At 33.4% G+C, this 14,721-nt stretch overlaps 1 protein-coding gene across 1 annotated transcript; it reads right to left on the bottom strand.

Annotated features, from left to right (window-relative positions):
• Positions 1-11,891: 11,891 nt before the first annotated feature.
• On the bottom strand, positions 11,892-13,872 carry LOC142641433 (uncharacterized protein At4g06744-like). The gene has a single exon (XM_075815875.1). It carries the CDS (start codon positions 13,480-13,482, stop codon positions 12,163-12,165), a length of 1,320 nt encoding a protein of 439 aa, XP_075671990.1. The 5' UTR covers positions 13,483-13,872; the 3' UTR covers positions 11,892-12,162.
• Positions 13,873-14,721: the final 849 nt, after the last annotated feature.

The following is a 14,721-nucleotide window of genomic DNA, read 5'->3' as shown; positions in this document are numbered from 1 at the left end:
TTTCTTCAAATTCCTGCCTCCTTTTTGGTGATCCAGTCTAATAAATCACACTACCATGAATCCTTTCAATACCATCACCAATAAGAGACAACCCATCTTGAACAATCAAATTCAAAATATATGCAGCACACCTCATATGCAACATAGACCCACCTAACATAAGAGAACTAATATCAAGCTTATTCAAGATAAGTCTTATCATGACATCATTAGTACTACAATTATCAACAGTTATTGTGGACAACTTCCTATCAATGTTCCACTCTAACAAACAATCAATAAGGACTTCAGTAAAGATATCTTTCGTGTGTGGAGAAGGAACATAAACAAACTTAGAAAAATAATATGAATAATTATAACATAACTCAATAAACATTCAATTAAACATAAAGTCTAAACATTCAATTTAACATAACTCAATAAACATTCTAAATGTAAAGTCTTTAACATTCATTTTATAGATAAAAAAAACTACCTTAAACCAGGCTTTGCAATGTCCAAGTATGATCAATAAAATGAGCGGTAATGACCATTAACCCTCTCTTTTTGTTATTTGAAGTCCACATATCAGTTGTAATTGTCATCCTACTTCCATTATTGTCTGTCATCTTCAAAACTTTCTCAATCTCATTATCATAGATTTTAAGAATATTACTCTTCAAAGTATTTATTGAGACAAGTTTAAACAGAGGTTGAAGAGAAGCCACAAATTCTCTAAACTCAATGTGGTCAACTATTGAAAGGGGGTATTCATGTAGGATGACCATACGAGCAAGATTATTCTTCACTTTGACTTGATCAAATTGGTAAGCATTTAAACTCGGAGTTTCATCCACCTTATTTTGTTGTTTAATTAAGACTTGTTGTTGCATATCCCTTATATCTTTAAACTTCAACCGTGGATATCTTACTAAATGATTACGCAAATGGGTTATACCTTGGCTAGAATCACCCAAATAAAGTTTGCTACAATGATGACATTGGGTTTTAGATTTTCCATTAACTTTATTCCTTGTAAAATGATCCCAAACATCTGAGGTAGTCTTTCTTTTTTTACTTGTATCCAAGTCCTCAATTGTAGGCTCTTGCTCTCCCTCTTCCTTTGTCCCTTCTTGCTCCTCTACCTCTAAGTCTTCTTCCACTAAGTCCACCACCCTGGAGTTCGGACTCCTAATTGGTTTAGAAGTTTGGGAGTTAGAATCAAAACAAATATTCATAAATTTATTATTACACATACTCATTGATTAATAGGCACAAATTCATAATTACACAAATTCTATCAACCTAATCATAATTAAACATGATTAATTACAAATTCAAACACTTACTCGTTATTTAATGGGCATAAATGTGATGGTGATCTTGAGGGTGAGCTGTCAAGCGACAATGGCGAGGGTGATCGTGAAATTGGCAAAGGAGACCGCATAGCTGGCAAAGGACAACGTCCGATTCTCAAGGGACAGCTGCTTGGCGAGGAAGAACTAGATTTGTTTGTGTCTTCCATCTCCGTTTTAGGCTTTGCATTCCCAGCAAACACAAAAAACAAAAAACAATTTCTTCCATTAAACAAACTACGCAGATATGAAGGGAAAGAATAAGGGAACAGAATGTACAAGCTCTCATTTTGACAACAAAATTTCAACCTCTCACCTTGTAATTGACATAGTCATATTTGCATTTGGCAATAATGTACAAACCTATCTAAAGGAAAATTATTATGTACTTAGTAAACTAGAATAATGCAATGATCATTTCATAAACTTAAAATTATATACTATCAAATTCTTAATAAACAATGCAATGACCAGTAACATTTCTTAATAAACAGTTTTCAAAATTTCCATATTACATTCTTCTACAATTATATACTATCAAGTATCAAATTCTAGAACAATTTCAAGTAAACCCATATACCCATTTCACATATAAATATCCTTTCACCTATGGCTTCCACCATCCCTCCAACAAAAACGAGGAAAATAGCATAGAAATGCAAAATTTTAAGTAGAGAAGTAACATAAATCCAGCATTGATAAAACCCATTTGCTGAAAAGTGAGAATCACTCACTTTTCAGATGACATGAACTAGCAAGAAAGAAAATGTTACAAATTTCTGAAGAGAGAAAAAAGAGGAGTACGATGTACCTGAGGAAGAGCGTGGCTGCAGCAAATAGTGTCAAAGCAAGAGAATGAGGATTCGTGAGAGGTAGAGACGTGTGATGTGGCTTGTGTAACTATGTGAGGTGTGAGGCCCTGTGTTGTGTAAGGTGTGAGTGTGAGGTGTGAGGTCATATGCTGTCACAGCAGTGTGAGGACTGAGGACTGTGTGAGGTCGTGTGTTGTGTGTGCTTTTGTGAGGCAGTGAGGGTGAGGAGGGAGGCGTGAGCTATGTGTGCTTTTGTGAGGCAGTGAGCTGCTGCTGCTGAAAATTGAGGGAGTTAGGGTAAGATTATATATATATATACACACATATACACACACACACATACACACACACACATATATATAGGGGTTTTTTAGTAAACCCGGACTCACTTCGGGATTTTTTTTAAAACCCATACCTGACCCTATTCCTTATCGGACCGGGTAAAACCCAGCCCATTAGGGTCGGGCCGAGCCGGATACTTGCGGGTCGGGCATAAATTGTCATCCCTACGAATTGGGCATTTTCGTCAACCTAGTTCGCTTCTCCCTTCTCCCTAGTTTTCTCCCCATTTTGGAGAGAAAACTTTTTTGTGGGCCTATGGAGAAAACGTCTGGGTCCTATCTCAATTTTTTATCTCCCCCCTCTTAACCAAACACCTCCAAAAAATCCTTCCTCTCTTATTTTCTTTCCTTTAATTTCCATCCATTATATTTCACCTCTAGACAAACACACCCTTAGAGATGCAAAAATAATCAAAGTGATTTTGTAGTATAATCTTTGCTACATGAAATTGGAGCTAGTGTTTAGAGATTAATACGAGCTCAAGAATTTGATAAAGCCCAACTTTTGATTTGTCTATGATTTGCATATCAAACCCCAATCCACAAATAGGAAAATTTCATTAACATACATTAGGTTTGGACCACTGTTTTCAGAATTGGACCAGACCAGGAGGTCGGACCGTGAAAACCGAGAACTGGGATAAGAACCGATTTTTTAAGCATAAAGAACTGTATTTTTAGTTAATTCCGTAAATCTCTAAAACCGGGGTTGGACCACATGAACCGGTGTCAAGAACCGTGCGGTCCAACCTCTTAGTAATTATTATTTTTTTATAAAAACAACTTAATACAATTTTATTTTGCTTAATTAAATTATCCATCTCTTATAATGAATAAAAAAAATTATAATTAAAATCCTTCAAAGATATTCAACTTTACTTCAAAAATTAATCATAAATTTTAATGTTTACATGATTATTATTTTATTTTATTAACTTTCTTATTTAATTATTAAATATATGCTTGAAAATCATTACATTTTCCTCACATATATAGATATATTAGTCAATTTTGCTAGTTTTGTAAATTTGATATCTATATTTAGGCTTTAATTAATTATTAAATTAATTATGACATTATCACAGTTCAACCCCGGTTCAACCTCGGTTGAACTTCAAAAATCTTGAACCTCTCCCTTTTAAGGTTCAATGAACGGTCCGGGTTTCAAAACCTTGGTTTGGACTTGAGTAAAACTTAGGTACAGTACTTAGGTGTTGTTCTTTAGGTTATTTTTTTACGATTTTGTTATGTGGATTTTTTCTCATGGGATAAAAGTATATTTCTCAGTTGGGTTGTATTAACAGGCACCATAAGGTGCCCGGAAACAACACAATTAAAGACAACTTTTGGCAATTTTTTGTTATTATCTCTTTTAGTAATTTTTTTGATATTTTTTTTCATTTTTTAAAGTAAGACACAAAAAAGGAAATGTAAACAAGCATCGCATGGTGCTTGTCAACATTTTCCTTCTTAGTTAAGTAGCCATATGGCTGAATCTTAAAAGGAAAATTTAAGGAACACCACTTAAAGTATTGTACCTAAGTTTTGTTCTTTAAACTTATACCAATCAAGTTCAAGACTTTTCAAAATTAACTAATTTGGTTCCTAAAACTAATTTAGTTCCTAAAATAGTTGATAAAAAATAACTATTTAGAGACTAAGTTGACTTTAGAGACTAAATTAGCTAATTTTAAAAAATCTTGGACCTAGTTGACATTAGCTCAAACACTAGAATTTGCCCTAATAAAATTTGTGAACATGTAGTTTATACAAATAAAATTGCTCTTGTATACTTGGTAAGCTAATTCCCAATTAGCCAGGATGCATGGCCCATAATTTAGCTCTTGTGCATAGAATCTCCTTGCCTAGCATTTCTCATTGAAGCTAAGGTCGACTTTTGTTATCAAAAAATGGGCTTTGAATAATTCTTGATGAATACTAGAACAATCTGTGATCACACACCCCATTTCAAGCCCACTCATATGAAAAAGAAAAAGAAAGATGGATTTAAAGTCCGTTTGGATATAACTTATTGCTGAAAACTGAAAACATTGTAGCAAAATAATTTTTAAATGTGTAAAAAATTACTGTTTACTCTTTTTTTACTGTTCATATGCCTTAGTGCACTGTTCATGTCTCATGAACAGTGCACTAAGCGCTGGTCTTAAAAAAAAAAAAAAAAAAGTGGAAAGCTGAACGCAGACGCAGACGTAGGCCTAATAGAAAGCTTTCGGCCTTGGGCGGAACTACGAAATCTGTGACCGATTTTGACCGGTGAAATTATACCACTAGATAAAAAATTAAAATGAACAGTTTAAATGACGTGGAAAAATGTCAATCCATTCAAGTTAACAAGAGCCTTTTTTTTTTGGATGGTCAAGAAGGGCTATTACCGAAACCTAAAAAACAAAGTCAAGAGTCTATTTGCTGTATACATACCTGGTTTGGCAGTTGTGTGCATACATTGAAAAGAACCAAATCCAATACAATCCTATCTGTTCACTTTTTAATTCATAAAAAATCTAGAAGTTTAGCTCTAAAGATTGAGAAATCAACTAATGATCACGGCTGAAGAATTGAAAATTTGGAATCGTAAACTTATTACTTCTTAAGATACAAATTAAGCTGGAATTGCAAGAACTCGTCTATATGCTGGACATGCATAAGTTGGCCTGTTCAAAAATTTTAAGGACAAAGGGTGTTTGGAGACTGATCCCTTTTTGCTTCATCTGATTCTTACAGTTAAAGAGGCATAATTTTTAGTTTGAATTGATAAAAACATTGTATAATTGATTTCAAAAAGAGGTTTTTTATGAATGTTCTTTTTTACTATCTCTCATTTACAGTAGTTTTTTTTCTTTTTAGAATGTGCTAGGAAGAGAGAGATGACCACTTACATACCTACTCTGTTAAAAATGCTGGGAAGAGAGACATGACTACTTGCATACCTACTCTGTTTGCATACCTACTCTATTAAAAATGCTAGGAATAGAGAGATGATCACTTGCACAGCTACTCTGTTAAAAAATAAAAATTTTCTTTATTTTTTGTCTTTTTTTTTTTTATATAAATAAAGTTGACTACTGCCAGTAAGTGAAAAAAAAAATTTCCTGTGATATTATCATTTTTTACCATATCCTAAACTTTTGAGTACTGCCACAATATTTTTTTATGACAAAATTTAAATGACAATCTTCTCAACAAGATTCATTTATTAAAAACAGATTACATGATTAATTTACGAATAAGATATTATAATTTAGCTAAACCCTTTCTCTCTCTCATTTTCTGTGCTTTCTAGAATTTATATTTTGTACATCTAAATAGTGACATGTACTTATAGCAACATAAGCTATTGAAAAAAAAAATGATCAAACAATTGATCAAAGAGGCTTATGATAAAAGATTTCACCTGAGTTGAATAAAAAGACAACAAGAAAAAAATGACAAGGCGGTGGAGCGGTTAGACATTTTCACTTAACCAAAAAATAAGTATAGCAAATCTATTCCAAATTTCTAATACTTATAATACTACTGTCCGGTTCAACTACTATTCTAGTATTTTTAGAGCGACTAAAGTATTTTACTGATATTTATAGAGTACCTAAAGTAAAGGAAAGAGGCTAGCTTGTATTCTAACTCATTTCGCCAGATTTTTTGGGTCCCAAAAAAGGTAGTAGATTGTTCAATTTCCTAAGATGCGAGGGACAAAATCTGGAAATTTTTTTAGAGTCTTAATCATGTACAAAAATTATATTAGTCAAGTTTTATGTTACGAATTTGGATTGAGCAAAGGTATATGTGTAGAATCCAAAAAAATAAAAAAAAATGTTTAACTGTCATTTATGCTATTAATTGTTGGATTAAGAAAACCATATTTTTCTGCTTTACTCCAAAAAATATAAAAGATTGAAAATACAACTGTAAGGACACAGTTTGAATCCTAAGCACAAAGATAAAAGAATTAAGGCTCAAAGAGCCAAACACAACGAATTTATAGAGAATGGGCTTGAAACTATACTTCAATGAGTTGGACAACAATCACAATGGGTTAAAAATGACAAGAAAAACAAAAATAAACAGGTTTTGTGCAAAATAAATCTTCCTCGGCAAAGTCTGAAGAGAGTAATTCTTGTATATATCTCTCTTAAACATGATTACAATAACAATTCTTATTCCTCCAGTTTTTTTTTTTTCTACAAATTCTCAGATGTCCTATTGTAATGGGATCTTTCTTCCTTATATTCTCCTGTTTTTCTTCATCTCCACCATCCACGTGTAGGTCAAGTTGACTGTCTTGATCCTTGTTCTATCAACACATTCTTGAAGTCTTTAGAAATAGTTGTAAGGCTGAATATTACTGTTCAGGTATCACCTCCACATTAATGTGGCCAGAGAGTTAGCTACAGAGCATTTAATGTAGTGATAGTAACTTTCTCTTAAATATTTGTTAGCTTCCCTTTATCCTATTCTCTCTTAATGTTTATCATTACCCGTAGAATTGCCCGGAGTATTGCCTTTGATGGCAGGTCAACTCCTTTGACCTCTATTCTGTTAAGCTGAGGAGGCATTTGCCGCATTTCTCCTCAGACGATCTTCCCAAACCCTCATGACCAGGATCCTTCCATAACTCACTGATTTATACTGTTTAGTTAACGTTTACCTGTCCTTGGACAAGATCCACAACCCAATATACATTCATGGACCTTTTATCCCTATAATAACTATATAAGAAATTAAACTCTATTAACGGGGCCAATTTAACTAGTTATAGTCAGCTATAAAGTTAATTTTGTTTCTTCTAATTTACCAGATTCTTGATTAATATGATGACTAATTTTCTTCTAAAAAAAAAAAAAAGCCAGGGCATGTCCACTAATAAACAACCTAGTACAAAGTTGTACTTTGAAAAAATGAGCATTTGAAACTACATGTCTACATGTCAAACGTGCACTAAGCCAGTTTTCCATTTAAATACATGATAATTGATAAGCAATGCACATTTGTGTCAGATTTTCAAGCTAAAATTCTATTATTGCCTATTAATGTGAAATTAGCAGTAGCCAAACGATTGCAAGGTAGGGTTATTCAATCGATTATCTTTCAACTTTTTTTTAATAATTGTCTTTCTCGTAGTGACTGTTTCATAAAACATTGATCCAAACCATAACTTTGTAACTAATAAGTTCAATAATATTATGTAATTTTGTATACATCTTTTTCTTTTTTTTTAGAATCATTTTAATTTTGTATACATCTTAATGTTTGTTTTCATTTCTTTAGGGAAAATTGAATTTGCTATGTCAATGAATGCATTCTCAAGCAAGACCAGTAGAATCAGTATTTCGTCAAAAAAAAAAAAACCTTCTGTAAAAATTTCCCATACTCTGATACTCACCATGGACCATAGTATTCAAAGAAAAAGAAAAGATGGGCTTAGTTTAGCCTGAACCTTGAGAATAATTTTCGGTGGAAGCCCAATACTGTAAACTGTAGGCCTAATAGAAAGTTTTCAGGCCTTGGGCCATCTCAGAAAACGAAATCTGTGACCTTTTTTGACCGGTGAAATTATACCAATTAAGTTGGAATTGTAAGAGCTAGTCTATATGCTGGACATGCATAAGTTGGCTTGTTCAAGTTTTTTAAGAAAAGGGTGTTTGTAGCCTGATCTCCTTTTGCTTCGTCTGATTCCTACAGTTGGCATTGTTGTTAGTTTGAATGGTTCGGAGGCTTTCTCTAATGTTCTTTTCTACCGGCTTTTATTTTCAATGATTTTTTTTTAGAAGATGTCAGGAAGAGAGAGATGACCACTTGCCTACCGACTCTGTCAAAAATAAATTTTTTCTTAATTCTTAGTTCTTTGTCCTTTCCTTTTTTTTTTTTTAAATTTTATTTTATAAATAAATTTGATTACTGCTAGTCTTAATTTTGAGTGGAAAAAAAAAAAAAAATTTCTGTGATTTATCATTTTTTTTACCGTATCCTAAATTTTTTAGTATTGCCACAATAATTTTTTTTAATGACAAAATCTAAATGATAATCTTCTCAACAAGTATAAGTACCTGTGGAGTGTGGGGGACAAAGACCGGGTTCAAGTTTTCAGGAAGAAATTTCACATACATATACACTTAGATTAGGTTAAAGTAAAATTCTATCATGTATAAAAAAAAAATAACTCATTTAATAAAAATAAATTAAATGACTAATTTACTAATAAAATATTATCATTTAGCTAAACCCTTTCTCTCTCTCATTTTCTGTGCTTTCTAGAATTTATATTTTGTACACCTAAATAGTGACATGTACGTATAGCAACATAAGCTATTGAAAAAAAAAAAATGATCAAACAATTGATCAAAGAGGCTTATGATAAAAGATATCACCTGAGTTGAATAAAAAGACAAGAAGTAAAAATGACAAGGAGGTGGAGCGGTTAGATATTTTCACTTAACCAAAAAATAAGTATAGCAAATCTATTCCAATTTTCTAATACTTATAGGGTCCGTTTGGATACAGTTTATTGCTGAAAACTGAAAACTGAAAACACTGTACCAAAATAATTTTTAAATGTGTGAATAGTGCCGTGGGTCCCATTTTTAATTTTAAAAAATCTGAAAAGTGAAGTTTGTGGGTCTCGTGAACAGTACACAGGACCCACAGAGGTGCTGAAAAGTCAACAAAATCGGCTACTGTTCATGTACAGTGCATAAACAGTAACCGCTGTCCCCCTGGATCGTGCATCAGCAGAAAAAAAAAAAAAAAAAAAAAACGCACAGACGCGGACGCAGTAATTTTCATCCGTATCCAAACTCAGCCATAATCTACTGTCCTGTTCAACTACTATTCTAGTATTTTTAGAGCGACTAAAGTATTTTACTGGAATTTATAGGGTACCTAAAGCAAAGGAAAGAGGCTAACTTGTATTCTAACTCATTTCGCCAGATTTTTTGGGTCCCAAAATTGTTCAATTTCCTAAGATGCAAGGGACAAAATCTGGAAATTTTTTTAGTATCTTAATCATGTACAAAATTATATTAGTCAAGTTTTATGTTACGAATTTGGATTGAGCAAAGGTATGTGTAGAATCCAAAAGAAAAATGTATAACTGTCATTTATGTTATTAATTGTTGGATTAAGAAAACCATATTTTTCTGCTTTACTCGAAAAAATATAAAATATTGAAAATGCAACTATATAAGAAATTAAACTCCATTAATGGGGCCAATCTAACTAGTTATAGTCAACTATATAGTTAATTTTGTTTCTGCTAATTTACTAGCTTCTTGATTAATATGATGACTGATTATCTTCTTAAAAAAAAAAAGAAAAAAAGCCAGGGCATGTCTACTAATAAACGACCTAGTACAAACTAGTACATTGAAAAAAACAAAGAGTATTTGAAACTACATGCCAAACTAGTACATTGAATTTGCTATGTCAATGAATGCATTCTCAAGCAAGACAAATAGAATCAGTATTTCGTCAGACAAAAAAAAAAAAAACCTTCTGTAAAAATTTCCCATACTCTGATCCTCACCATGGACCATGGTATTAAAATTTCAAAAGCAGATGTGGATCCAATGATATAGACCCAACTAACGGAGTGGTATCAGACATTGACATGGGCAGCACAACAGTGCACGAATCCAATGATACAGTGAACTAAATGCTCTGGCTAGACTTGATCAGTGGCTACAAACTTGTTGGACCTTGATTAGTGATTGGGTTCTAACATAACCCAAAAAATAAAAAATTTCTATTCCATTATCCTAATGATATATATATATATATATAGACAGCGGATGATCCATCCACTGTCCATCCCTTTCTCTATGATTGAATTGACATTTATATTAGAATTCTTGCCAAATCTATTTTATAACTAATGAAAAGGGAACCGTGATTTGTCTTTTTAAAGTGTTCAAGTGACCATAAACAATGTATTTTTGTCCGAGGTTTTCTTTTCTGTGATGCAATTCCACTTTCATGTGAATCTTAGACAAAAAATCTAGGACTACACATTTGCAAGTATATTTTGACATTACTTAAATTTGTGATAAGTGATTATTGGATTACTTTTTATTAACTTTCAGTGATGAACTGTGTTGAAGAGATATAATTCAATTATGTATTGACAAACATACAAGTTATGTCGAAGTGTGTGTCCATAAAAGAACTGTATCACTAAATTATCAGGTATCACTCTCCATTTTAAATAGTTGGATTCATTTTGCTTCAGTTAAAAAATATTTTTCTTCTAAACCAAACACAGCAATACCGTATTTTAAACTTCCCACTGTTGGGATGGCTGACTATTCGATCACATCTTTAAAAATACTGGTCATGCCATCATGGTCCCCCAATAATGTGCGACGATTGGAGCCCATTAAGAAAGTCAGCAAGCAGGCATGGTTGGAGATAATTCTCACACAGACTTAGCATCAGTTTCCATATATAGCTATGCCTGTACGTCTATATTTGCAGCACTAAACAAATGCAACATCTGAATTCTGAACTTCAAAGGCATGAAAAAGGTATAGTAAACCAGCCCACGAACTCTAATTAATCAATTTCTTAATAATAATTGTGTAAAAATTATAAAACAACACACGATAACAATGGTATCTGCAGCTTTCCATTAGCAATATAAAACGAAGATTAATAGTGACCAGTGACACGGCCATTTGGTAAACGATATACACTGTTGGTTACCTCTTTTTTTTTTTTTTCACATTGTTTTTTGGTTAATTATGTTTTAGAATGATAGGTATTGGGCTATGTAGAGCTTAGTTTTGTGTTTAATTCGGATTATAATCCGTCTTGGTATAAAGTGTTACGATTCATAATTGAAATTTTTTTGAGACTTAGTCTATTGAGCGGAGGCATGAATTTCTTTAAAAATAGTAATTCATAATAACTTTATGGACAAAGGCAAATTGTTAAACCACGCAAGTGATTAACATGTGTCTGTTTTTTTTTTAAATACGTTTTTGCCTCTCACATATGTGAGAATTTGTTTATATTGTCAACAATAGGCTCTTTTGGTCTTTTTGAGCTAAACCACATTGTTGCAGTCGGTGAATGTTGTGCGTTGGGTTAGTTGAGACCTGAACTTGGGACTACGACCAAGTATACTCATTAATATCTGGACCAGAGTACTGTATGCACAAAGAAAAGGCATTGTATGCACAAATTTCTGGACCAGATTCTTTGGAAAAGAATCTTTTCTTCATTGGCATGCTTATGGATACCCCACTCGTTTCTGCCTTCTCATTATGTTCTTCGTTCCCTTTTTTCCAACCCTTTCCTGGGTCAGATAAACAAAGTGAATGACTTATTTGGGTTCTCTATAATAGTATAATTGCAAACGGATATTTTCTTATTATTTGGACTACGACCAAGTATACCCATTAACATCTACATGACTTAAACATATTCAGTATTTTTCATTACATTACAGGAAGTAAGTGATGATTTATCATCATTCACACAAATGAGAGTTCCATACTACAAAGAGAAATAAAATAAAATAAAAATTTAAAACCAATGTTTCAATGAGCATTGACGATAACAAGCTCAAGGACTCATGGTCGTCGTACACAGTGTATAAACCTCTTACTTATCTGGGGTTTTAGGAACCCTGAAATATTTTTGGAGAGACTAATTAAGGAGTACTCATGGTGAAGGAGCAATTGAAGGAATTGGAGAGCCAAAGGGAGGAAACTTACAGGGAAGGTAAGTATAAGTCCACATTTTGGGACACATCCTTGGGTTTATGAAGAAATTCGCACATTCATGTACTGATCTTTGAAATGGAAGATCAGGAATGCAATTGTTACTAATATCAAGCACTCCTCTCTCAATTAAACTCCTACATAGTGGCCCAACAACTATAAAAAAATTATTGGACAATGACAAACTTTTTAAATTCTCTAGCTTACACACCACTTCAGGCACCATACCATACAACAAGTTCCCAGCAAAATTCAACTGCTCCAACTTCTCAATGCAAGCCAAAGAGAATGGTAAAGGACCAGTCAATTGGTTGTTGCTAGCATCAAATAGTGTGGCCTCTTTTAAAAAGCCTATCTCATAAGGCAAACAACCTGTGAGCTCGTTGTTTGACAAAAGGACCTCAGTTAGAGAGCCCAAAGCTTTGGCAATGCCTCTTGGGATCGGACCAGTGAAATTGTTGTTGGCTAGAGTGAGTAAAAGAACATGGGAGCTGCCTAGATTATCAGGAAGTGCCTGCATGAAATGGTTGTTGTTGATAAAAAGGACCTCAAGGTTTTGTGTGAATATTTGAGGTGGGACTGACCCAGTAAAGAAATTGAACCGAAAGTCCAGGAATGTTAAGCCGTTCATGCCTAGAACAGCACTAGGAAATGGACCAGAGAATTGGTTGTTGCTTATGTCAAGCTCGTAGAGATAAGGGAGCTTGGAGATGTTTGAAGATAAAGTGCCTGAAAAGAAGTTGGAATTAGCATGGAAGAGAGCTATATCAGGAAGCTGATCAAGAAAGCCATCAAGAGTAGGGGCGCTAAGTTGAAAGCCATTGAAGTCTATAGAAGCTACAGCTATTGCAGACAGGTTATCTGGGGGGTTGTCACAAAAGAAACCTTTGTACCTGCATATATCTGAGCCTACCCAGGATTTAGTAACTCCTAGAGGATCTGAGGTGATTATGGACTTGAATCTTTGGATTATAGGATAGACCACAGCAAGCCTTTTGTCTGCAAATACCAAAGTTCCATTTTTTTGAGGTAAAGGCGGTTGTGCTTGAGAGTCTGTTGGTTTCTGACAATGGAATGAGCTGGATATACCGTGAAATTCATTGTTGCAGCCTTTGCTTTGGCTTCCATCTCTCCCAACACTAAAGAAATCTAGTGTTTCTTTGCTGGTACTATGTGATAGTGATTCTACAGTGTTGAGAATCAGAGAGGCAACAAGAATACAGAAGGTTGAAGCTGTAGCCTTGGTGGATCTGCTGCTCATCTTTTTCCTTCTGATTTATTTGGGCTTTGTTTGAAGGTTTTAAGGGCAAAAGGTGAAGAGCATGGAAAAACTCTACAGAGAGAGAGAATAATGATAAGAAGAAGAGGAGGTAGCAACATAAGCCAATACAGAATACAGAATCATCTTGAATTGCTTTTGTACATCCATGTTTATTTTTCTACAGATAATCACCTCCATCTAATGTATATTCCAGAAGAGTGCGAGACTTTTTAGAACCCACTTTGCAAGTTACTGAAAGTAATCATACAAAAAGTAGTGGAATGTAAAAGAAATAATGAAGAGAAGGTGTACATGCTGAGTATGATTACTCACTAGACTTCAGTAAGTAATAAGTATGAGTAATCATGAACCTTACTGTGTAAATATCATATTTCATGATAGTACATGTTTTCTCATTTTGTAGTTTTCCACCTTTTTATCTAACAAAATTTTTACCCGAACTTGCAAAGTCATCATTCATATTATTGTATTCTATTTTAGTCCAACTGATTAAGTATTCTTAAAACAATTTTGTTCTTTCCAGTACAAAAAGACAAGGGTGCTTTTTTCTGATTAGTTATATTTTTGTGTTATGTCCTTAGTTTAGCTTATATTAATACTAATTTTTGGTTACAGAAAAGCAATTGTTATTTTTATTATAAGGTCGGCAGGCATTCCTTCCTTTCGTATTCTATAGCCGCTATTCCTCAGTGGGTTCCCATTTGCATATCATTCTGGCTAATGCATAATTGGGTCCAGCTGGTATCATTGTCTGGACCCTTTCGAATACAATAACAGTGAGGGCTTAAATACATTTCCTAAGAGCCAATGGAATGAAGGGCTCTGCATATTTATCTAACCTGAGGCAATAAGGTCAGACTCAGGTGCAACATTTTAAATTGGAAGCCATATCAGTACCGGATCCAATAATATTGTTTGGTTACTATTTGTCATTATCCAAACAAGCATTAATCAAGTTACAATTAGATGCCCGTAATTGTTTTTATAACTCAATTTGACATAGTAAATAATAGATGTAAGATTTAATACACGTCTGCATAACACACACTTATCCCGTCAATTTACTTGATTCTAAATATCAAACAATAGAAATAAAAAACTTCTATAAAACAAAAGACAAATGATCGGCATTGTTTGCACATCACATTGGAGTGCATGATATCATTGTTGAAGGAGGCTTGCATTTTCTAATCTCGTCATTACTCATCATTGTTCGTT

Source organism: Castanea sativa, chromosome 1 (assembly GCF_040712315.1).
Source record: "Castanea sativa cultivar Marrone di Chiusa Pesio chromosome 1, ASM4071231v1".
Taxonomy (NCBI): Eukaryota; Viridiplantae; Streptophyta; class Magnoliopsida; order Fagales; family Fagaceae; genus Castanea; species Castanea sativa.
Note: the sequence above shows the minus strand (reverse complement) of the source record. Positions and strands in the feature narration are given on the sequence as shown.